Source organism: Triturus cristatus, chromosome 3_1 (genome assembly GCF_964204655.1).
Source record: "Triturus cristatus chromosome 3_1, aTriCri1.1, whole genome shotgun sequence".
NCBI lineage: Eukaryota > Metazoa > Chordata > Amphibia > Caudata > Salamandridae > Triturus > Triturus cristatus.
This window is the reverse complement of record NC_140583.1, coordinates 353,518,328-353,545,020: the sequence shown is the minus strand read 5'-3', so window position 1 is coordinate 353,545,020 and position 26,693 is coordinate 353,518,328. Positions and strand designations below refer to the sequence as shown.

Genomic DNA, 26,693 nt, shown 5'->3' with positions numbered 1-26,693 from the left:
CAGAGCTGCAGCTAGTCCAGGAACTTCAGGTATACAGAGAGGGCACTACTGCAAGTTTAAAATATGGACAGCATATTTTCTTTGGGATTGTGTTATTTAATGACAAACACAATAATGAGGTATGATTTAATATAAATCGATTAATGTACTGGAACACAACTGCTACACTCATATTATCTTTTTGTTCACTTAAAGTTAAAACAATATTATTTATTGATTCAATACTGCCTTTTCAGATTTTCAGTACCATGCCACGGGCGTTTCATATCACTAAGCTGTAAAGGCAACTATAATGAAAGCAAAATTGTACAGAGATCCAATTTATAAAATGATTGATACTCTGTGTAACTGTGTTAATTGCTAAGATAATAGTGTTGATTACTGAAACACACTGATCACACTAGTCCATTTTTGTGCTGACACAGAAGCATAAATCGAAATTAAAATGTTTGTTCAACCCTACACACAAAGTAACATTCATATGAAATGCATGCTGTTCTCTGTGACTAGTGTTTGAAAGGTTTCCTTTCGATAAAAATGGATTTGAGATCACCCTGTCATACTTGCAAAGTTCTCTTTACAGTATCTGTATGAATATCTTATTAGCATTGGTGATATTGACCTTGTAGTTCTGATTAAATTGGGACCTCCACATTTTTTTGTTTATTTGTCAATAAGTTCGGCATAGTTTTCTGAATCTGCACGAACTTTTTGTAAACATGTGATCACAAATTTGTCACTTTAGATTTTGTGCAACTCAGTTAAAGTGATTACTATATTCAGATGATCTGAAAGCATTTCGTATTTTTGTTCTGCACTACAGCAAAACCTGCTTAAAAGATTTAAACCCAAGCACGGTATGAAGATTGACCATTAACCAGAATGGGGTTGGTGTAGATCCGTTTAGTGTTTTTCTGTATACTCCTATTACAAAATGATGCTGGTCAAGCTTCAAAGTGTTTTATTGCTTAAAAGATTAATTTATGACGTATTTGTGGACCCTTATTCAAGGATGGAATAAACAAATTGTGGATCCATAGTCAAGGATTAAAAGCTCAAAGATAATTCGAATCTGATTGCCCAAGGTAGCACATTCTCCCATCATTAATGTCAAGATCCTCAGATTAAATATGATTTGGAAAAGCCAGCAATCTAATTGGTTGTCTGCAACATAATTTTATCGTGGTCATCATTAAGCAATTTGAGGATCAGTCCAAGTTGAGGGGTGATGCCAGAGTGGCATATCATGTCCGAGAATATAAACAAAAATTGGTGTTGCTAGATCAGCATATCCAACTGGGGATCTGTGAATCTCACAGACCTGTGCTGCCACCGCGGATCCCTGTAACTATGGTGGCATTGTCTTGCATCTGTGTAAATCATTCAAAATTCACAGATTTAAAATAAATACATAAAAAAAGATCAACTGAAAACTGTTCACGATTTACCACTGTTGGCTGTGCAGTCATGAATGTGACCTGAGTTACAACATGCACCACCATCTTTCTGCACATTGGTGTAGGGCCTGATCGTGCTGTGCACAGCCACATCATGTGTTCAAATAGCACTCTGAGCAGGTCCAGGAACAGAACACACTTTGTACAGCGAAATGTCATGAATAGTAGGGTCTGGGGGTGTGAGGCTTGCTGCAAAACCCTGAATCTAAATCCTGTTGCACATGGCTTAAGGCATTTAGTGTGATTTTTTTTTTTACGGGTTTGGGGAATGGGTGCATGACATGTCTGACGCCTGATACTGTGGCCATATTCTGCTGCAAGGAATAAGCACCAAATTGCAATCCGGTTACATGACACCCCAACTGAGTCATTATTGGAGTCCCAGGACCCCATCCTAAGAAATTTTGATGATTTGACATGCTAAACAAATGCACACAAATACTGAAACAGGCATTAATCAAATAAAATATTAAATGTTTTATTTAATTGACATGTATAAAAAGAAAAAAATCAGCATTTATATTTTAATGGAAAGGTTAGAGCTTTTCCAAATTTTCTAAGACCACCTATCAACCCTACTATATTTTGTTTGCTTCACTTGCACTGCTCCCATGAATAAATCTAAAGATACCGAGCAGTTTCAAATTCCTTCACATTTACCGAAAATCTAAAAAACGTCAGTGTTGCTTCTTTATTTGTATACACTTTATTAATATGATAATATTTAATTTTCACAACTGTCACATACCTCCAGATTCGTTGCAGACCCTTGAGGTCCCTGGATCACAGGTTAAGAACCACTAGTGTAGGATGTTGTTGGATATCACATCTTGAGTCCAATCCTGCTGCTCCTGGCTGCAGCCATTTGAGCTGCAGCTCCTGTTGTCTTATGGGCTGAGATGCAAACAACCGGGCAAAGTCCTATGTTCAGTTCCTACTGTGTGTAATGAGAGCAAAGATTTGATCAGGCAAGATCAGGCTTGATCTTTCTTGTACACAGCCTTATGCCCCAGATACCACAAGCCTGACCTTAAATCAGGGTCTGTGTACCACTGTTTTCATCAGGGCTAGGTGGAAGATGCACTGAGCCTACTGTGAGGTGATAAGTTCTTCAGCCAGAGTTTGTGCCCACCTCCCATTCAGCAAAACTAAGGACTGTCTGCAATGGAATTTTATCCGATTGTATTGGTTGGTGGGGCCTTCTGCAAAAGCCTGCCCCAGAGCTATTCCCACGAGCTATGCGCAGAGCATTCCAGGAGTATGAGAAACGGTGTAAGTTGTGGTCATATTTACAACAAGCGCCCAGAATCCGCTACAGACTGTACAGTTTGTGACTGTTTATCTGCAACGAAATATGAATTATTGAGCTCTTGATGGATGACTTTAATTATTTGTCTATGGGTATGCAGCATATACAAAGCAGTGGTTTGGAATAAGGGGCGTTCTTTTTATGTTCTCTGTTTTCTTCTGACTATAAATCAATAGAGTCTTTATTTTCTTAAAGGATAGTTATAGCAAGCTCATAAAACTTCCCTCAAAAATCCTATTGGAAAAGGTTTTACGATAACAGATGCAGTCACAAACTCTGTGATTTTGCGACTTGTAGGGTTTGTTACCGCAAAAAGCCTTTGTACTCTCTTTCATAGATTTGTGTTTTTTAGGCATTATATTGGTACTTTAAGCTTAAACAAACATTGCATTTATTTATTTATACTAATGTCTCATTGACATATGACATTCATGTCATGAGAATTTATCCATCATCCATGTCTGCAAACAATTCACTGTTACCATGTTGTTGGAAACTGGTGGCGGGAAACCCTCAACAAATTTGCTCGGTAAACGACCCATTAATGTCCGCGATCCACAACAAATGAGGTAGAAAAGAACACCAAACATTGAACGCCATATTGTAGATGTGTGTGATAGACTGTAAATTTTAATCAGATAGCGGTGTGCTTGGTAGTGACAGGTAGCAGTTTCTTTTAACTTCCTGAGGAAAGCCTTTACGTAATTCGCATTTAGTATAGCTTTATAGCCCGCTGTAGCGGGCTATACTGGGCATTAAAGGCCCACTCCAGCGAAAAAGGGCAGAGCCTAGAGCATGCACTGTGGCTACTCTTTGTATATTACTCAGTCTTTAGCTTCCAGCCTCAAAAGGTAGCAGGGCGAGCTCCACTAATATAGCCTTATAGTCTGCTCTAGGGGGCTATATCGGCCAGTAAAGGCATGTTCCAGCGTTAACAAGGGAGCAGGACTTTGACGCTCGTATAGCCCAGCAACCGAGGGCTGGAAGGCTATTAGAACATTCTGCCACTAGAGGGCAGAAGGTTCTTACAAATAAAACAAAGACCTCGTGGAGCCTGAGGGAATTAAAATCCAGTGGCGGCTCCACCGTTATGGGGGAGGAGTTTCGTCCCACTAAAAAAAAAAATGATAATGAAACTATTTGTTATCCTTTTATTGTCCCTGGCTGAGCCGAGTGGCCCGGCTCTAGGGCAGGCAGGGCCATAGTCCATTATGGCAGCAGACTGATCAGAAATTAGGAGAGTTGCACACAGTAAGTGCGCTTGTCGGTTTGGCCAGCCGTCTTAGGTCGGCCAAACCGACATGCCCACTTACATTTCTCTAACCCAGCTGTATTGTACAGCCGGGTGGGAGAAAAAGCACAGGCTCCCTGTCTCTGAGTGAGCGTCAGTCCAGCCCACTCAGACCAGTCCCGACGCTGCTCTCATGTATGAGGGCAGTGTCTGGAGTGGGTGGGAAGCCTGTGCATTGCTCGATCGTGGAAGAAGCAGGACTCCGGCAGCGGCATTTAAGTCCTTTTAAAAAAATATATCAATTATTCCCTAGCCCCCTTCACCCCTGTGCTGCTCACCACTAGATGTTGGTAGCAGCCGCTACTGTTAAAATCCTCTCGTACTCCGTGGGGCCTTTGTTCACAGCAACAGCTGTGAACAACAATATTGGAATGTTGAAGCTCCGGCTTCTGCCAGCCAATAGAAGCCCGAAGCACTCCATTATTTTCAATGGAGCTCCCTACATTCCAGTTTTCCAATTAAGATTTAGAACTTCCCATGGTGATAAATTCTGTGGTTTACTGACATGCACATAGACGTCTGGACAAACACTTCGACTCCGTCTTTCTTAATGCCTGTAATTATTACCTCACACTCAGGGCTCATGTAAAGAAAAAGTGGGTTTATTTCTTGTAACAATAATTAGTTCATGGAGCCACAGCTTTCAGCCCCCTGTTTCCTGTTGTCTGTCTTTCTTAATCCCAGTATGATTTTCTCATTTCTATCAAGACCCATCCTCCAACTTCTCATGAGATTCCGATTAATCTTGGAGTAATTGTAGCAATGTACTCTTGTGAAAAAATCTTAAACACATCCTGTCAGGCTGTCTCCTACTACTTCTGCCGCCATGCCTAGAGCATGCACTGTGACTACTATTTGTATATTACTCAGGTTTTAGCTTCCAGCATCAAAAGGTAGCTGGGCGGGCTCCACTTATATAGCCTTATAGTCTGCTGTAGCGGGTTATACCGGCCATTTAAGGCCCGTTCCAGCGTTAACAAGGGAGCAGGACTTTAATGCCGATATAGCCCAGCTACGGAGGGCTAAAGGGATATTAGAACATTTTGTCACTAGATGGCAGAGTGTTTTAACAAATACAAAAAAGGCCTTGTAGAGTCTGAGGGGACTGATATCCCTCAGGCTCCATGAGGCCTTTGTTCACTGCAACAACTGTGAACAACAACATTGGAATGTTAGACCTCTGTGCCTCGACCGGCCATTAAAAGACTGGAGCACTCCATTGTTTTCAAAGGAGCTCCTAACATTCCAATGTTCTAATAACTCGCAAACGCTTTTATTTAGTACAGTTTTGAGCATTATGTTGTGCTTAGTCACGTGATTTTTCTTTCTTTTATTGCAATCTTTTGGTGTATAGAATCCAATTATCACTTTGATGGAAAAGGAGCTACTACTTAGATCTTGTCAGACCCCTTGCCGGGGCCACAGGGCATATGGACTCCTGGGGTCTAGCTGTGGTGGTTAAGGTTGTTTGCCATAGGTGTCTTGGTACCTTTGCTGTAATGACTCTGCAAATGTAGTGAGGGCAAGCAGTCACCAGCTTCTCAGGGAAGTAGTGGAGGGCGATCAAGAGCTCCGAACTGAAGTAACCAACCAGCAAACATATTAAGGTATTACCTAGTCAGGTTTCTTGTCTTTAGAGAAAAAGAAATATTTTTAACCTCACAGCAAACCTCAAAACTGTACAGTTCAATGAATATTACATTCAGGGCTACAAAATGCTGCATTCTATAGAGAGGCGCTGCAACACTTTCCTTTTCCACTAATCATCCTCGTTTTCTCACTAGAGACAAAACTCTCGCTATTAACGTCCCCACTCTTTTATAGGTTGAGGAAGGATTAGACTCAGGTGTAGTTAATTCACACATTCTCACTGGTTTCAATAGGCAGCTCAGTTTAACAGTTTATCATTTCTTTACAACCACAATAAGTTTCTAGTGGACACGGTGTGCCACTCTATTCCCTACAGTTTACTTTACCTAAAAGAATGCACAGTGGATAGTTCTGTACATCGCTTTTATACACATTTGTGGAGGTGGAGCCACTGTCTCAAGCTTCAGAAATGGTTTTGGTTGGTTTTCTGGCAAGTGTTCTTCTCTGGCTGCTCTCCAACTGAGCCTTTGTGTAAAGTGGTGGTTCTCAAAGCAGGTAGCACTAGGGCTGGATCCAAGCAGGAGCATGCACAACATGGACAGAGTGATGTTTGACCTTCCTGCTCCTAGCTGTCATCAGTCTTCCTGAGGCAGTATTCAGAGACAGACAAAAGGGCAGGCCTGGCCTAGACACTTAATCACCTTGAACAATGGAAACTGCAGTCCCCCTGGTCACCTCCACTAGTTATCAGTGCTTGGAAAGAATTAATCGGAAGCCCCTTGCAACAAAGTCTTCAATTTCTAAAGGTAGCCCTGTCTCAATCTTTCTCGTTTATTTGTCAGGATCTCCTCCCTCCTATCTCAGGAATGCAGACAATACATGCTACTATCTGGGAAGTTATCATCATATTCCCTCTTGTGGCTTGTTACAATCATAGGCATCCAAAATGGATCCCACTTGTATCGGTACTCAGACAGACAGACACACACACACAAACACTCTCTCTATTTCTGTCAATCTCTCTCTCTCTCTGTCTCTATCTTTTTCTCTCTCTCACCCAACTACTACCGCAACTTAAACCATGGGACCCTCCCAGGTCACAGGACAGGTCCTGGACCATGCATAGTCAGAGACAGGTCTGGGCGTCTGCACTTATGATAAATAAGGGCACCACCAGTGCCAAAATAAAAAGTTAGGATACCGGGTTCATATGTAGTAAAGCACTCATGGCACGGGTACACCCACGGGTATATCCATGCAAGGGACATTACCATCCCAACATCTGTTTTTTATTAAATGTCTTTTGAGAGGCCCTTAGGGGACCTCTTCACCCGTTAAGGCACCAGCCATTACTGCAATGGGCACCTCCTGAGTGCTGTCCTCCAAGTTTTTTAACCCACTGTTTCCCAAATTAAAATTAGTTTGCTGTAGGACTCTTAATACTCTGTATTTAGATTACCAGTGGTCTACTTCGCACAGGACACTTATGAACCCCTATGAACCCACAGGTATGTTTGAGATTATCGCATCTCTGACAGGTTGACACCTTCCACAGTACTTAATCTAAATTTATCTTTATTCATCTAGCTTCCCTACTACATTTTTTGTGTATAGACATACTCCAGAGCCTTTTCTCTAATCCTACTTTGGGTGACCCTCCAATTATCTTCTCCAATCAGGAATGGTACATCTGCGTCAGACAACAACGTATCCTTTTTAGACATCAGTAGTTGCAATGCTCAGATCAAGTTGAGATCAGCTGTCCACAGACTATCTTGTCCTTTCCCCCATGATCTGTCTTATAAACTTCATCTTGCAGGTATTGCACATATGGATGTGGGGGGAGGAGGGGCTGGCTCTTCAAAGAATTGGTAATGAAAGGTAGCAGATAGCATTACAGGTGCAATAACCTGTTTCATGCAACATCTGCTCTCTGAAGTGGTTGGAAGGTAGCACTATACCCTTTCATGTCCATTGGAGCATGCACTCTTCACTCCTTCTAGTTCCTAGTGGAGGTAACAAACTATATACAAGCAACTAGGGCCTGTGGAACCCACCTTGTTCTAGCTGTGTGATGGACTTTGTGGTTCAAGTCTTATACCTTTCTTTATTGGTTCTTTATTTCCTCTACTTAACAATACTGCTGTATATAGTACAGACAAATAGGGTTGATAGGGTGCTGGGAGTGTACTGGTTTGATGAAGTGAATGCTTGGTTCTTGTGACACTATTGAAGAATCTTGACCCTTTGTCTCCCCAGCGAATCATGTCCCAAACTCTAGCTTTTTCAAATTCTTTGAAATGCCTCACTTTCTCATCACCACTTTTAAAACACCACATCCATTGCTTTACATCAACAACCTGTCTGAAGAATTTTACACCTGGAAGGCACATCACCGCGGTCCTTGCAAACCATATATTTGTCTTCTTTACCAGATGACTGCCTCCCTTACGAAAGGATTGCCTTGAGATAGATGCTCCAGTATGCTGATGTCCAGAGAATTCCTCAGATTACTCCTCCTTTAGAAGTGATAATACTGAACTTACATTTCAGTCAGGTGGATTTGTTTGCATGTAGGTGAAAGTTCTTGGGGCTAGTCCAAAGAGAATATGATTTAAATACCTTAATACATTTGTTGATTCAACATATGAATATGATATGAAATGATAAATAAAACGTTCAACGTTAAAAATAACTAACAATGGATGTACTTTCCTTAAAGCATGTTTGGGAAGCAAACAAGCTTGTGAGTAGAACAGAGTGTATAGTTCTAGGCCATACACTTGTACCTTTCGATCCACTGTTGTCTCCCATGCATACACATATCTACAATCCTGTTGCATTGGTAGGAACTACGTGATAGTTAAAAGTGGCTGTCCAATTTAATTCAGTGGCTACAAGGATAAGGGATTTGCACTGATTCACTCTCATGTATTCACATTCTCAGGTATTAAAAACCCCAGAACCTATTTATTCACTTAATCAGTCCTATTTGATCTCTGGAGCCATTACACAGGAAACTAAAGCATCCAGGACTATCTAGGTTTCGAGTTAATGATTGAATCCAATTTCACTGTTATCTTACTGAAGGATTCAGAAACTCTGTATTTCCATGCAGCACATCAATTGCCTTGGGCTCTGTCCCGTCCGCTGGTGTGGCCCCTGATAACTGTTCTTTTAGTATGCTATTGCGCGATCCTTTCAGTATGTTGTATATGAAGACATATTTTGTCTCACTGAAGTTGAACCATTGTATTCCACCAGACCTTTAAATTATCCTCTTGAACTAGACAGACCAAATTCTTTATTCTAAAAGACAACAGACTTTGAAAGTAGTATGTAACCATTAAATTCACTTGCTGGGGCGGCAGTCTAGTTTATTGAAAAGAAGGCGGGTAATATGAGACTTTGTGTTGATTTCTTGGCAAATCTGTAGAATCATAATAAAGACCAAGCACCCTCTTCTGACATGAAGGAAAGGAAGGTATATTGTTCACAAAACTGGGTTTGACTAATCTGCTCCTGGTAAGACTTGAAGACTATATTAAAAACCAAACAAGGATGCCTGGAATGCTCATTGATCTTTGACAGCATCTAGGAAAAATGCCTCCTATTAATTTGGGGTTTAAATGCTTTAGAAGATAACCCAAGAAGATGTCTTTATTAGACTTGTATAACATTTGCATGTGGTGTCCTATATCAGAACATGAGTCCTTGGGCTGCAACTTCTGTTCATTCATGTACACAAAGGCATTCGGAGAGCAACACTGAAGTGGTCATCAACCCCTTCAGGTAAGTGTACAAATGGATATGATCACCCACAAGATCTTCCCACAAAAAAACACACAACACTCTAGGGAAAGGACCTAGAGAAAGGAGAAATCTACGGAAAATGATAATGCTTTTGTGGTCATTCTTGTACTGAAGCTGATTTCAACATTAAAAACAATTAAGCCGGAATGTTCTACTTCATCAGCTGACATCATCAGGGTAAAGGGGCTCCAAAAAGCCATGCTGGATATCTTCAAGAAGGCTCAGTTACCCTGTAGGCCAATCCCCATGGCCGAGCCTGCTTCTGTTTGCCGATGCCAGTGACTCCAACCAACCAAATCAGACTCTGCCTTTACACACACTCCAGATCTGAATTTGCTTCTGACAAATCAAGTGCCCTCCAAGGTGCAGCTGATATGTGCTCAGTATTGCCTTTGAAACCCTTAAAGTCAGCTGACATTATCAAAGTGGTTAAAGAAGAGGTTTGGACCTATTTTTTTTTTCCCACAAACTGTTTTATTGATGAAAACATAGACAACAATACAGCAATGCGTTGAAGTTACGGTCTGCATGAGATGAACATGTACATAAGCATTATGAATTGGTGGGCATACATTAATAGCATTATAATAAATTACATAAATAAAATCACGGTCCCCGCTCGGGGGTGGCCCATCAACAGCAAGCGCATTGTCAGGTCTCATTTTGTCACCTCGCAGTTCAACTGTCGGAGTGGACCTATTTTGATGATGAATCTTTGTACAACTATTTGCTCATATCAAAGAACTCTTTGGATCCAACTCTGATGCTCTTGCCATGGCCGATAAAAGTTATGTCTGTACAGAGGTTCATGATTCGAAGGCAGATTACCTCTTCCCAGATGTGGGCCTTTTCCTCAACCTAAAAAATGCAGGTGGTCTGGGTGCATCTCCAAAAGGTGATATTTCTTAGCATACCGGGGCCTCTACAGAGGAAGTCTCTTCATTCACTTCGGTGGTTTGAACACCAACATACGCATTGTAATTAATCTTGTCCACCACTGCGGCCAAATTCGACATTTTGACCGAGCTCCTGCAACCTTCCTCTGCCTCACAGCCTGTCCTACCCTTCATTAAGGCACTATTGGCATGTTTTTTCTGTCTTGGAGGAGCCATTTTGGGCTCGACAGTCCACAGACAAATCACTGAGCAACACAGCGTGTACCTTGTGACCTGAAATTCGGTGGTGCCAATCTGAAGGTCTTAAACCATTTCAGTTCGCCTTTCTGTTGTTCTACACTTCCCTTTGTCCCTTGCCAGGCAGAGCTTAGCATTGGCTAATTTAAAAGATTATTTGGCTACCTTTTGTGTTTACCCATCCAGCCTTCTCTTTTTAATTCACCTCTTTCAGCATGAAGTTCTTGTCATCACATCCCTCTCTGAAGAGTCTGCTTTCAAAACTTTCTCTGTTAAGTTAAACCCAAATCTCTTTGATTTGGGGCTTTCAGGTCTGAGTCAGAGAGACTGGACTTTATGGACAAAAAGTCTTCTGGCAGCCACTACTTTCACACTGTGAATGCCAGTGCCTTCTAGGCCTTTGTGTCCACTCCCTCTGGAAACTAGCAAAACTGAACCTTGTGAGTGTTCCTGACAATATGAAATGCCTTTCTTTGATCTGGTCAGTAGTGTTTTGATGCTTCCAAATATATCCTGCAGTGTGGTGTGGATTTTGTGGATATAGAAGCTCAATCCATAGGCAGTGCTGACACACTACACCAGGGTGCTTGGATGCATTCTACTCGATTCTTGTGAGTTTGGAGATGTCTCAGTTATTCTCATGGACACTGCAAGCAATGTATTGCACTTTTTGGGGTAGAGGTAGATCACCTACTGCAGCAGCCCTAGTTCGCCAGCTATACTGTCTCAAAACTTCTTTGACTGCCCCCACCCCACCAATATCTGGTGTGGGAGCATCTCCTATTTCTCCACCAATTAAGTGCTGATGGCGATAGATTGCTGGGTCATCCAGCTAATCTGCAAGGGATAGGTCTTACCCGTTTCTGTTGTCTTCTGCTCTGTACTGGTCTCATTCCACATTGCACGCTCTTGGGCACACGCTAAAGCCTTCTTTTTTCCAAACTTTCTGTTCATAAACATAGGTATGGAATTTATTTCACTATTGTTTTTATGTAGTGTCCAGCTGTGTAATTTGGCTATTGCCCTGAGAAAAACCTTGTGCAAAATGTCGTTCCTATTCCAGAGGTCAGAACTCGTTTGCATGTCATATTAGACTGAGGAGCAAATTCATTTTACAAAATTTCTTCGAAACCTGACTGAAAAACTTTGAGCAGAAAGGCCTCCTGTTCTAAAAGACTCTTTTTTTTCTCCCCCTCATAATTGGATTTTTTTAACTGTGTTCCAAATCGCTGACCGGCAAATAGACTTGCATTTAATCTTTACTTTCAGGACTCTGTCCTTCAGACGTAATCGAGAATTTGCTTGGTTGCACGTTGTTTATGTATAATGTCTTGTATTGCATATGAGTGGATATGCATTAGACCTGTCAGCTTTAGGGTGTTCTTCCCCCAGACCTTTTGCCTGTTTATCTCCATTTTTTGCTGATTCTTTTTGTTGGATTTGGGACTCTGAGCACTTAACCTCTGCTGACCAGTGCTAAGGTGAATGTATTTCTCACCTAAATATGGTAACATTGGAGTATACCCAATTGGCATATTTAATTTTCCTGTAAGTCCTTTGTAAAGTGATATACTGCTGCTGCCCTGCTGCTCTCTGACCCTTCTGAGGGAGCGCTGGACTCTGCCTTGAGCCCAGAGTCTCAGGGCTATCAAAGTGTCTACCCCTCCACGTGTGCCTGGTTTACTGGAAGTGGACCTGGATACATGCACCATAGAAATCAACGCATCTCCAGTCTGCTTGGAGCAGAACAGGCGCATCAACTCTGTTGCGGGAGTAGAATCGGTGCATTGCACTCAGAACCGTAGCGTCATCCGGAGCCACTGCTTCAGAACCAACACATCGCCACCACTGCGTGGAGAAGATCTACGCATCGCCCCTCCAGCGTGGATCAACCTGGCGCATCGCCTTCAGAACTTGCGCACTGTGAATTGGTGCTTCGCTTAATGAACCCGATGCATCACTGTAGTTATGTGGAGAAATCCGGCACAACACCCCCACTGCATGGGGATCATTGCTGCATCTCTCGTTGTGACAACGATTAAGGGACTTTTGCTCAGCTGGCCCTGCGTGGGTCCTATAGTCGGCCTTCGCTCCATCACAGGTGGCCTGAACTCCATCACAGGCGGCCTGAACTCTTGACTTGATCGCGCTCCAGTATGACCAGATAACCCCCATTTGTGCTTATTGCTTCTAAGCTCTAGACCTCTTTTATTAAAATCATAATCTATTTTTCTAAACTGGCAAGGAGTCTTTTTGTGAGAGAGAGAGAGAGAGTGTGTCTGTGTTGCACAAATACTTTGCATATTGCATCTTAAGTAACTTTTAGTGTGTATCTTACTTACCTTGACAAAAGTTGTGGTACCTGCTCGAACAGAGTGCATACCTCTGCCAACCAGAAACTCAATTACTAATAATATATGTTAGTGCTATCTTGAAGAATAATTTTCAAGTACAGACGGGCTAGGTAGAGTGAAAAGCCTGGGCCTGTCTGCCACACAATCAAGCTGAAAGTGCTTATACTTTATAACAACAAAAGAGCGAGAAAAGAGGGAATTACTAGGGCAGCACGAGGAGAAACCTCTTTTTTTAAAAGAACCCTCACTCACCAACCTAGTTGGTGACATGCTTCATCATTGGGTTCCCACCAGAGGGACCGAATGTCCCTCTGGTGTGCTACGACTCCTGAATTACAGCGGAGCGTTTTCATTTTTTTTTGGGGGGGTGGTGTAAGTGTAAGGGTAGTGCAGGTTAAAAGATCGCGGGTTTTATCCCAAAGTAATTTTAATGGTGGAAAACCAGTGATCGTTTAAAACAAGTGGGACGGACGTGAGCTGGCTGGTTAGGTTTACCAGAATAGTCCGATTTAATCAATGAAGTGAAAGTTGGTCAACATGTTTCTGCTTATGGATGCACTTTTAGCTAAGCATTCTTCAGGACCAGGATCCCTCCGGCGGTATACGCATGCTAAGGCGTATCCCAACCTGTGGGGGTTGTGTGAAAGGCAAAACTCATGGTTTGGCCATTGCGGCCTTGTGGGATTTCCAAAAAGCCGCTGTACTCTGAAAAAGAGAGAACAAACATGATAAACACACGACTACTGCATGACAACTGTGATATTACTCATCAGATGGAACAGAGGATTTAAAGTGTAAAACACCTCGTGCTTGAAGTAGTCTGTGTTCATTGTGCAACCCAAAACACGTGTGGCCTTAACTCAGGCAACGTATCACACAAACATCCACTCCATGTAATTTCGTTGACGGAGGGGTCAAAACACATGTGACCTTAACTCAGGCGGCCGGCTGACCACCGCGCACTCCTCGCCGGCAATTAAAAAATCGATTGAGGCCACGTAGGAGCAACAGAGCATTCCCGCAGCCACGTAGGAGGAGTGGAAGCTTCGATTGAACACAATTAGGCAACAGAAAATATAATAAATAACAGGTGCTGACAAAACAATCCCAAGCAGCAGTACTGAGGGAAAGTGCTCACTTAACTGACGCAGGCTGCCAGCAGCGAAGAAAGAGGAAGCCCAGCAGGGATCGTTGCAGTTATTATACCAGGAGGTGCCTGATTGGTTGAGAGACTGTAACACAAACTTGATGTTTTGTTTGATTTCTAAGCTTCATTAGAAATGAAGTCTTTGGTTGTGTTTGCTATTGATTTTAATGGCTGCTGGTTAAAATTAAAGAAGAAAGAAAAGCCTAATTCTTACCTCTGGGTACTGACTTAGAATTACTTTGGCCAGTGAATTCCAGGGCTTATCGGTCTGACCACCATTTACAGATTCGTGCCTAGGTAAACGGTGTCTTTGCACCTGCCTATCCTTCCTGCCAAAATTGATATATGCTTTTCACATGGGCCAGTCCACACTATCCCATCTTAATTTCATCCTCCCAAACACAACGACGATGAGGAGCAGCTGCACACACTGGACCCAGCTATGGACTGTCCTACGGTATTGACCTGACACAACGAAACAAAGTGTGTGATCAGCTTGTGTGTTTTTCCACACCTAAGAAGGGAAAATTGGTCACCAATTTTGCATTGAGTTACCCTTTGCATTAAGACGTATAATGCCTTGTCCAAGAAAGACCCTACAACTGTAATTTGCGTCCTCTTAGCTAGGACCGAGGCTGCTTCCACTGCTCTCATCAGAGACATTCGGCAGTTGATTTGACGGGTGGCAATAGTCATCTTTATATACTTTTGTTAAAGCTTATAGCCTCAAAGATCAAACATGCAGACTCCTACTTTGACTTTACTATGGCTGTGTTGTATAACTCTCTTGGAAAACTGGTACTACTTAATACCACCACGTTTGCTTTGGAACTCATTTATTTTCATAGGGTGAGGAATCTGCAGGGAGAGAAGTATCCATTAGAAACAAGAGTTACTTTAACCTTTGTTCTGCTCCCATTCCTACTCAGCAAGCTTACCTCTTGAGTAGGGATGCATTGTGTACTGGTCCTTGAATGATATTCTCACAGTGGAGTTCTGATGACAGTCTTCACCCTACCTACTCCTGTAAACTAACTTTACCTGAAGAAAATAATACCATCTATGACATGAACGTTTGCAACTCTGTGATAAATCGTCCACTGAGAAAATTACTTAGAAAGGAAAGTTGGTAACAACTGATTGAATTCCTCATGCATTATAAAATCCTGACTTTTTTTTGGCAGGTTGTCTTAGTCCAAGCAATGCTCGTTGAATGTTCTCCCTTGTAAGACTTTTTTATGCCATCACATATAGACCAGGGTTCAAACGTGGACAAGCGTATTTCCTTTCATGTTTGTCACAGAGCAGATTGCAAATCAGTCCCTCTACATATGTTAGCATCCGAGACTTTTATGCAGTCCGTCCTTATGCTGATTTCTGTATGAACAAAGAAGGTTGTCTAGTGCATCACACTGGAGTGAATGTACTTACTGGCTTGTGGTCCCAACATGGTCAGCAGGGAAAGATTAAACTCTGAACCGAATGATAGATTTCGAAAAGCTGTCTGAAAGTCAGACCTGTGAACATACACCTTCCACTGGGAAAGGGTGACTGTACCAATGTGTCTTTGTAATAACCTACCATGTGGTATCGGTATGCTTTGTGAAGCCAATTGTTTTGATTATTAATAAAAATAAAAAAATTTAAAGAATGTACTTACTGGCTGAACTTCAGACAAAATAGTAACTGTTTTGGAAACTGATGATTTTTAATTTCTCTTATTAGTATTTTCTACCGTTTACGTTCCGTATTTTGCACGGATCTCGAGTCCTCCAGCGTGCTTTGTGGTGTTACAGCAAACCAGAGTGGGTGACAGAGTGAAAAGAAAAAGAGAGCTTAAAAGATGGCGAGACTGTAGGAGCAATGAGTATGATGAAGAAAACAAACATATGGCGTGAGTGGCAAAGTATGAGAAGGGCCAGGGGTTCTGAGAAAGGACAGAAATTGGGAAACATGGAATGAGAGGACAGGGCCAAGAATGCAAAAGGTTACAGAAAGAGAGGGGGCACAACTAGAAATAATGAAATGGAGAAGAAAAAGGGGAAAGAGTAGGAAGGACAGTGGAAATGCATGGGAGTTAGAAAATAAATAATGGAAACTAATGGAAGACAGCTTGAAAGGATTAAAAAAGAAAACAATTCTTAGAGTAGTTGAAGAGGGAGATGTGAAAAGCTGGACAGGCAAGAGAGTGAAATCAGAGAGGTACTGTTTGAAGGATTTGAGGGGGTACAGAGATACGTGGAAGTATGAGTGGCAACCATTGAAGGGGAGAGAATTAAGGGTAGTGAAATAAGGAAGAAATTCGTGAGAGTAAGGAAACATTCCAATGATGTGACGAAAAGAAACATAGGGAGTAAAGTGGATGCTGGAGTTGAGTGGGGAGGAATAGGAACGAAGGAAAAGAGTGAAAGAAACTGGGAAAATATGAGATTGTGAAATCGTAGTACATTTTTTAAATGTCAGGGACCTCACGCCAAAAAAAGCACATGGTTAATGGAAAAAGGGTGACATTATATTTCAATTGTAAGGTTTACTTTTACTAATTGCTGTATTGATAGGACTTAAGCTCTTTCTTTTGTTGAATTATCTTTTTTTAAATTAAACCAACTGGACTAGCCCAAAAAGGTGTTTGCAATGTAAAGTCCGAAATCGTGCACTCTGCATAACTGCAGACCGTCTGCATACACTCATGACATTCACCCAGTAATTGCTGTTACACAAGGGAACTTGGTGTGATTTAAGTCCATAAATAAAATTGAAGTAACATTCAAATTCCAAAGGACTAGATGAAGGTTACCCATATGGAAATCATCTAATACAACTTAAATAACGTGAATGAGTTCTCTCCTTTGATATTGATGTAAATATGTATATATTACTTTTTTATGCTTAATCACTTGTAGAAGTGTAAGTTCCTGTAGATTTGCGTTTGGCGTTGCTACTCATAACCACAAAACTGGTGAAATTAAACAGCGCCATCAATGTTACTTTTTTTATTTTCTTTGAACGATTTCGCCATCATTGATTTGTTTAAGATTAGCGTGATTCCTTTAAACCGTCTCTGATCAAAATGTTGCTGTTGCTAAATGATAAATACATGAGCTGGAGCCAGTTGACAGGTTTCGTATTGTGAATAAAAATTGGAGAGCATTCTATTGTAGGTTAATTCATACTCCTCGTGTAATGTCAGTGAATACAAAAATTTGTTTCATTATGGTTGAAGGAGTTCACAATTTGACAACAGTGCCATCAACAGGCAAATTAATTGATTATTTTGGCTTGGACTAATACGCCGAGAAGGATGACGAACCCCAACATTAATCAATGTCAATCCAGTATTTGCAAAGCGCACAGCTACCCGTAGGTATCCCAGCGCTAGGGGCCGTCGGGAAGATTAAGCGGGCTGACAGACGCCGGACGCTGGGGATCACGGTTCGATCCCCAGCGTCCGGCGTCTGTCGCCTTGGCCGCTGCGCCACACCTCTTAATCCGAGCCTAATAGCCTTTATGAAGTCCTAGGGATAATTCCCCGAGACGACGAAACACATATTGGCCAAAGGAGATCTTTTTGGCAAAAAGAAAAAGCCAGAAAATAAACCCAAAACGTCAAGACCAGAATTTCTCTGTATTCATTGAATTGTGATAAATTGAATTGTACATGATGATGTGAATTGTGTGTGCCTCAGAAGTGTAACTCTCTGAAAGTACTTAATATTTCATTTTTTGACAATACAAATGTTGAAATGCTTTGAAGATGTAACAGTTCCCGAATCCCCAGTAATGTGGTGTGCAAATATTTCAAGGTTTTCGCCAATGGAACTGGCTAATATGTGTAAAACTTTACAATAATCTACTTCTAGGGGAAATAACCCAAGCACTCCTATAAAATGGTTTCTAAGCTCAATTAGATACTGACAAATGTTAGTGACTTTTTGTTTTGAAATGTATAATTTGCTAATAAATTCCCCAAAATCTAATTGGAAAACCCAGCAGACCCTACTCCAAAGTCGTTTTTGAATCCCACCAAGTTATTCTTCATCACTGTCCTGGTAGGCTCCTTGATTGCACATTTCAAACATTCCTGGAACGAAAATTCACAACCATCCCTGATCTTTCATCATGTTAAGTGGTTGTTTGCCAGGTCCTGTATGCTGACATGTTGTATGGAGGTTACACGATGTTTTCCATTTTCACTGATATGTAAATGTTGGTTATTACCCACAAAAGGTTGAGGAACCCTGACATAACCGGATAAGTGATAGACTGACCCTTCCTAACTTTTCTGTGTACAATTCTGCATGTATGTGTATGGTTTTCCTATAGCGCAAACTTAGCCAAAAGGCACCGAAGCGCTGTACATGGTCGAAGACAAGCATATAGTCAATAAGTAATAAGAGAAGTAGGTGGGCTGTGGAGGGTTAATTCATTGTATTATAGTGTTCTTTAAAAGGCGAGTTTACATCTAGTTCGTAAATTGGAGCAGTGTTGCGGCAGTCCTGATCGAAGGTGGGGATCTTGGTCAAGATCCTGGGTGTATAGATGAAAAGGGCCTGCTGGTTTATTTTTTATTTTTTACACTTCTTAGTCTGACGATTAATGTAGTCCTGGCAGCGGGTGTATCGAGAACCACAAGAGTGAGCTTATCTGCAAGATAAGTGAGGGTGTATGTGCTGTAAAGGAAGCCAGTAGAGTTCCGTCAGGATGGGGTGATGTGATTATATTTCTTCAGGCCCTAGAGGAGACGTGCTGCAGCCCAGTATGATGCTTTGAAGTGGTGCTCCTGTGAGTCTTGGAGGCCATGTACCAGGGCATTACTACTGTCAAAATGCAAGAATACAAGGGCTTGGACAGCAGTTCTGAAGCTATTTTCTGGAAGAAATACTTTGAATTTCTTTCGAAGAGAGAGCTGGTAAGAGGCCGACTTTGTTTTTGGCAGCGTGGTCCTTGAGAGTGAGGCTGGTGTCCAAGCGATTTGGTATTCAGTGAAAGTTGGGGTTTGAAGCTGCCAGGAATCCGGTCATTGAGCCAGGTTTGTAATGTGTTTTCTTAATTGTTTATAGCAAATAATAGGAATTCTGTCTTGGTTGGGTTGAGCTTCAGTTAGACCTTGTACAACCAGTGTTTGAGGCGTTGGATGTCTGAAGCAGAAGAGACCTTCAAGTAGAGTTGTGTAGTATCAGCGTATCGATGAATCGCAGGCCTGTTATTGATGTGTAGGGCACCAAGCAGCTAAATGTAAAGGTTGAAGATGGCAGTAGACCATATAGAACCCTGTGGGACTAATTGTCACTGAAACACCAGAGTGCTTATGAGGGTGGGATGGCCAACTGTAAGCCAACAAGCAACTCATGGGCTCATGCCAGTTTAGAATCCGTGGTTCTTTAGATTATAACAGTTCTCTTTTGAATCTTCAGGATACAAAACGGTGGTTAATTTGTATAAAAATATGTGCTGGGGCTCTCACCAGGAGGCAACTTGCACAAGCCCATTTCTCTTATAATGCCACCTAAAACAGAGCCAACTACTAACCAGAAAGTGGGGAGAAGATATGGCCAGAGCTGCCGACTTCGGAGCTGGGGAACCAGATTCAAGCCTCTACATCGGCTCAACATCTTGTGATTCAAGGCAAATCACTTAATCTCACTTAATCTCTGGCGGAGCTGAGCACTAGAATGCACCGGCTCAAATTGATCACTGGTACAAAGCACATCAACCACCATTTTAGTGACTGTTGTTTGACACCACGGGACAAATCTGTAAGCAACAAACACAAAGAGGACCAAAGGAGAGCATTTAAAGACACAGCCTACATCCCTCCCAAATACTAATACAACACAAAGTGGACACATAGTGGGCGAGGGATTTTTCGTCCTTAAAACAAAAATGTCTTTTGCTTCTTCAAAGAGACTTGTACAGTGTAAGCACGACTTGCTCGTCGATTGCTACGACTAGGCCCCCTGCATCCACTTTGTGTTGTACAAATCTATAACCCCCTGATGCAGTAGAGTATGACATACATGCCTGCACAGGAGAAGCTCAAAACGTTTTACAAAGCATCCTGCTGATGACCAATTCACCTGGAAGTACAAGATCGCCAGCATGGCATGCCCAGGAAGTACACCTGCAAAGATAGCATTCTTACTGGACTCCAGAGCACATGAACGTCACATTCATTGTAGTTACCTTGGCATGTTCCATAGTGAGATGTGTGTCCCAGTGCAACTTGCAGAACAATGACTACCAATTTAAAGTTCAGTGTTGTCGTCGGAGGCAACACCGAGCGCACAAATACTGAGTTGCTTATTTAATGACTAATTTTCTCCAAAACATAAAATGGTTATGTAACAGCAGTTGTAAACAGGTGATGGAACTTTCCCAACTGTAAATTCCCACTTCTGTTGCTATGCGGACCCTTTCGCAGGATTCTATCACCAGTGAAGTGCTCTGTCTGCAGGGTTAATAACGCACGTGTGCTTCTGTCGCCCCTTGCTTTAGGTTGATGATATAAAAGCAGCAATCGCAGCTCTGAAGGAAAGAAACATCCGCATCCTGAGCGAGGAGCCAAAAATAGGCGCGCATGGGAAACCTGTGATCTTTTTGCACCCCAAAGACTGTGACGGAGTCCTGGTGGAGTTCGAGGAGGCCTGAGCACCTCGCAGGGCGGGGGCGGGGGGGGGAGGGAGGGAAGCGGGTAAGCGCCTCCGTGCTTCTCCTGCGAACCTATCTATTCACTTTATGTCAGCGGGGACAGGCGATTAAGAGACATTTCCGATCTCCATTGGCGCTCTCGCTCTCTCACGCACCCGCGTGTTATTCTGAGTGAAACGTCCAATGAACATTGCGAATCTCATAATGAATACAGTATGTTTCGCAGCACAGGCTTCCCAGCACCGCCCCTACTAGGAAGCAGAAGTATTGATACAGCATCTCGAAGATTACCTGTTGGAATGCAGGAATATGATCGCGCTGTTGATCCTCACAAGTTCCCTCAGCTGTGCATCCTCCCAGCAGCGTTCCATCCTCGCGCAGCTCTGCCAGCTTGACTGCATGACTTCAGATGAGCACGTGAGTTCTTCCATCGTGCACCCTTTTACAGTTTATAAACATCTGCTCCTTTCCTTCTGATGTACCGTTAAGGTTGTCGCAGTTGAGGAAACTTGTGAAAAATAAAATGTGCATTTTCACATAATGTTGTTTCTGCAGTATTATTTGGGGGCGGTGGGTTTTGGCTGAGGAGGAGTCCCGTGACAGCACCCCTCAGGCTCAATAATAAGATGTTTTGGGATAAACACGAGAAAGGCGTGATTGGCGGGCGAACTAACTCTGCTGCACACACGGACCACTGTTGCTACAGAAACCCTCGTTCGTATGGCAACAATCCTAACTGCACATTCTAGGTCACCCTGCCTCCCCCGGCTCTTATTCCAGAGTGAGATCCTCTTCGCAGTCACCACAAGATGAATCGGCGATGCTGTGAAGTGAGCACAGACAAGAGAGCAGCCTTTGTGCCACTTTGATGAGGAGGCCGTCAGCTTGTTTGCCTTGGCCTGATTCCTTGATAACAGGCTACTTGCCTTGTTGTACATGTGTCAAGGATTGCTAGGCAACCCTTATTCCGGTCTGGAAATCATCCCTACTAAAAACGTTTTGTGTGATGCTGCCTTATTCAACTCTGCAAGGTCCACAGCGAGTTCTTAGAACGAATTCATCGTTTATTCATTTTAATAAAACAATACCCTGGACCAGATCCTATTTTTTGACAAGTCTTTACCACAAGTTTGCTGTTGAAGAGAAGGCGCGGACCTTTGTTCAGGCACTCACTCACCCCAGAGTGTGAATTATGTTCGAAATATATCATATATTTTCCAGCTAAGGAGTCCCATGGGATTACAACCCTGGGAACAAAAGTCTCCTTTTATGTTTCGCTGAGCAGTGCTTCAAGCTGAATAGTCTACATGAAAAGGATGGTTAAAGGGCAAGGACTGTGTTCGCTTTTATAAACTCGATTTATTAAGCCTACTCCTTAGCACCAGAAAAAGAATACTGTTTTGTTTGCTTGAGGAACATACTTTCAAATGTGTACTACTGAAGTTATAAACCCGTACAGCAGAATTGTGCACAATTTCTTTAAGTTTAAAGAACATTTTTATTTGATGAAAAGGTAAACATAATACAATATTTGTAAAAGTGTTAGATAAGTATGAAATAATACCAATACGTTATAAAGGAACAGAAAGAGGAAAGGGGGAAGGAAGAAAAGAAAGGGGGATAGTAAGAAAGAAGAGGGGAAAATAACTCTGTGATGGGACTTGTATTCAAAACACAACGATTATGTAACAGTAATTCCTACTATAATAACTTCATCCTTAACCGTAAGAAAAACCAGATAGAAAAATATTAGTAATTATCACATAAAGGAGGTTTGGAAATTTATTAATTGCGAGGATTATGCAAGGGTAGGGCTCGCGCAGACATATTTAGGAAATTAGTAATAGGTAGCCACAATATGTCACGTTTAATAGCGAGTGTGATTGGGTAAACATAAGCTCTATCTAATCTATGATTGTAACAAATGCAATACCTCCATGCTTGAAATTAAATATTTGAAGTGTTTTTCCATGATTTAGTAATTTGCTGAAATGCTACAGCTATAAGTAAATCAGTAATGCAGACATTAGTATCATGGGAGGCCCACACCTCTGAGACGCTGCCTAGAAAAATATGCGAAAAAGGAATACATGTATGAAAAATAGTATCAATTTGTTGCCAGACTTTTAGCCAAAAAGTGTGAATAAGTGGCCATGTAAACAGCATATGCTTAAGATCTGCAGAAGGGGCAGGACAAGACCAACAAGTAGAGGTGATGGTGGCATCTATATGATGTAATTTAGCCGATGTGAGGAGAAGTCTATTATATATGAAAAATAAAGTTTGGGTGGTGTTCGCCGCTCTAGAGGACTTCCTTATTTTATTCCAAATCTTGTTCCATGTTAAAATAGGAAAAGATTCTTCTAAATCAGATTCCTAGTTACATTCCACCTTAGATTTATCGCGAGTAGTAGGGATATCCCTTAAACTCCTACATATGTGAGAGGCCGAAGGAAAGGTATAGAAAGACGATAATATGTTGGGGGAGGAGACTGTAAGTGTAGAAGAAGGCGCCAAAGCGTTGTAAGAAGCTTGAGCGACTGTAATTAAGGACAAATATTTGGAGTAATAAGATGGAGTAAGAGAAAACGAGGATTGAATTACCGAAAAGGGGATACAAATACCATCCTGAAAGAGTTGATGAGTCCATTTAAGTCCAAGATCGAACCAATCTTTCCAGGAAAGGGTCCTATTTTTAAATGTAATATGTTTATTATGCCAAATTGGGGATTTTAAAAATCTAGTACGTTCATCTAGGCCATCCAAAAAGAGAGGCTGAAAACGTTGACGGGCATTTTTAAGAATAGGTAGGGATAAAGATGGTGGAGTATGGTTTAAAGAAACATATTCGTCTAAGGTAGAGGGTTGAAAAAAGGATTCTTTGATCTCCACCCACAAGGGTTGAGAATCAATCATATTGCCAGACAGCAAAAAAGAAGAATGTTTAGGAAAGAATGAGGTGTGATAAGAAGAAAAATCAGGAAAATTAACATCACACATATGTATAGGGAGTTTAAGTTTAGAAAAAGACATCCTATATTTTTTATTCTGCCACAAAAATTTGGAGAGAACAGTATAAACATGTTTATAACAAGATTTAGGAATATTAACTGGAATATTGGATAAGTAAAATTAAATTAGTGAAACCAGCATCATTTTTATAGAGTCTAATCTACCCCACCAGGATAGAAATAGGGGATGCCAGCGCGCTGTGGAAGTATTTAAAACCCCAAGAAATCATTGTGAAAACAATGTTTGTTTAAAGGAAGGATTTCGCATTTATCAATATTGAGTTTGTAACCTGAACCAAAGCAAAAGCTGATACTTCAGATAAGAAAGCTGATATGGAACTTTGTGGATTGGAAATGAATAAAACAATATCGTCTGCATATGCAGAACGTTTTAAAGATGTATTACCATATGGAAAACCTGAGATATCCTTATTCAAACAAATTTTTATTAAAAAGGGTTCTAGGGTCAGAATGAATAAAAGTGGAGAGAGCAGACAACCTTGTCGGTCACCTCTGTGAAGAGGAAAGGAGGGAGAGAGGAGACCACTAGCCAGAATACAAAACCAGGGAAAAGAGTACAGTGAGGAAACATAAGTGAGAAATTTGGGACCAAAACCAAACTAAACAAGTGTTGAAAAAATAAACTGCCAATTAACCCTATTGAATGCTTTTTCAGCATCTAAAGTAACAGCTGCTAGTGATTGCTTATGAGATTGAGATTTACTTAGAACATTAAAAAAAGAGGCGAGTATTGTCGGATAGGTGTCGGCCTTTGATGAAACCACATTGTTCTTTGCTAATGAAATGAGATAGAATACCATCCTGGCGAAGGGCAAGAATTTTCGCGAATATTTTATAATCTAAATTTATTAAAGAAATGGGTCTATAATTTTTGCACAATGTGTGATCTTTATTTTCTTTAGGGAGAAGACAAATCAAAGCTTCCTGAAAGGAACCTTCTGATTTCTGGGATGATATAAAGAATAAAAGTAATTGATGAAGTTTGGGAAGAAGAATGTGAGAAAAATGAGTGTAGAATTCAATTGTAAATCCATTGGTCCCCGGCGCTTTCCCTTTTTTAAAGGAATGAACGGCGTTAAGAATATCTTTAACTTGTATATCTTCCTCCAAGGAAGAAAAATCCACCTCATGAGAAGATGGTGGAGAGATTGAGGATAAATATTGTGAAATAGCAGTCGGTTGAGAGGTGGACTCAGGTGTATAAAGTTTTTGATAAAACTTAGTGAATTCTAGAAGAATCTCTTCATTTTTATGAACTGTGGCGTTAGATGACGTTAAAATAGATTCAATTTTAGTGCTTTTGTTTAAAATGTTGAGATAATTAGCAAGAACATTACTAGATTTATTCTGCGCAGTGTAATACTTAGCACTAAGTATTACACTGAGTAGACTTGATTAAGAATATATTCGCGGATTCGGTTGAGAGTTTATTAAAGGAAAGTTTGGCTTTGATAAGATCATTCAAATCCGATTGAGTTTTTGTTAGATAGTAAGTATGCTCCAATCGTTTAATTTGTGCATCAAGAGCTTGTATTGTTTGGGAAGATGCCTTTAGTTTCTGGGCTACAAAAGAAAGAATGAAGTCCCTAGAGGCGGCTTTAAAGTTATCCCAAACAAGTTGAGGAGATGTCTGTGGGGATTCATTTTCTGTAAAAAAAAAAAAGTGGTTGCAAAATCCTGAAAGGCGGGTGTAAATTTTGAGTCCAAAAGAAGGGAATTGTTAAATCTCCACCTCCTAGTGCCTTTGATAGGGGGAAGTAAATCCAAACCTAGGGAGACAGGGGCATGATCAGAAATTAAAATAGAACCTATATCAGCATGGGAAATATGTTGTGTCAGAGCTTTGGAGATAAAAATATAATCTATTCGGGACTGAGATGAGTGTACTGGTGAGAAATAAATGTATTCTTGCAAGGTAGAATGACATAATCTCCAGGAATCAACAAGAGACCTTTGAGTTATAGTGGAAGTAAACTGGGTATGGGCAAGGGAAGGAGATAGTCTAGAATTGGAACGCCTATCTATAAAAGGGTCTATAATCATGTTACAATCACCACCAAAGATTAAATATTCATCAGTATAGGTCATTACATTGGAAAAGATTTGAGGCCAGAAAATTTTATCTTGGGTGGTAGGTGCGTATACATTAAAAATGGTTAAAGGAATTTTGTTAATTATTGAAAGAGAGTGAAACCCATCTACCTTCAGAATCATTATCTTGCCTTATAAGTTGGACATCCAAACGTTTATGGCAAAGAATAGCTACACCATTTCGCTATCCTGAGCCTGGAGATGCAAAAACATGACCTACCCATTGGCGATGCAATTTAGCTATTTCAATATTAGTCACATAAATTTCTCGCAAAATAAAACAATATCACCCTTTAGATTTGCAATAGGTGATAAACCACGTTGACGTTTCATGGGGAAACCCAAACCTTTAACGTTCCATCTAAATATATATAATAAATGTTAAACTATGATCTAAACAATTACCAGTATAATGATTCATGAAGAGTCAAAATTTCAATTGAAAGAACTTTCGTAAAGTAATGATAAATGTAGAGAAAGAGGAGTATACAGTAGGAAAAGATAGGATAAAATAGAAACTGAGTTGTGAAGAAGAGAAAGAAGAAAGCCCAGTGAATGGAATAAAAAGAAAAAAGTAAGGAGATAAAGAGAGAGGGGAAAAAGAAATGTAGCAAATAGATAAGATAATAGAAGAAACAAGAATTGACTAAATACAAAACAGAAAAGAATTAAAAATTAATAAAGAACATACCACAAAAAACACGGAAACATGGGGATGGTGAAGCCACATGAGGAAAACTGCACGATCAAGCAGGAAAACTCCAGGATGACAATGGATAAGGGATACAACGTCCAGGCGAGATAATAGGATCACATAACCGAGGATCA

The 26,693-nt window shown here is 41.1% G+C and overlaps 1 protein-coding gene across 1 annotated transcript in view; it reads left to right on the top strand.

The window, feature by feature from the left end:
• MCEE (methylmalonyl-CoA epimerase) overlaps positions 1-21,283 on the top strand; it is a 121,152-nt gene extending 99,869 nt beyond the window's left edge. Inside the window, exon 3 of the mRNA XM_085644087.1 lies at positions 20,590-21,283. Coding sequence (XP_085500213.1) covers positions 20,590-20,742 — 153 coding nt within the window. The 3' untranslated portion in view covers positions 20,743-21,283. The remainder of the gene's footprint in view (positions 1-20,589) is intronic.
• The last annotated feature ends 5,410 nt before the right edge of the window (positions 21,284-26,693 follow it).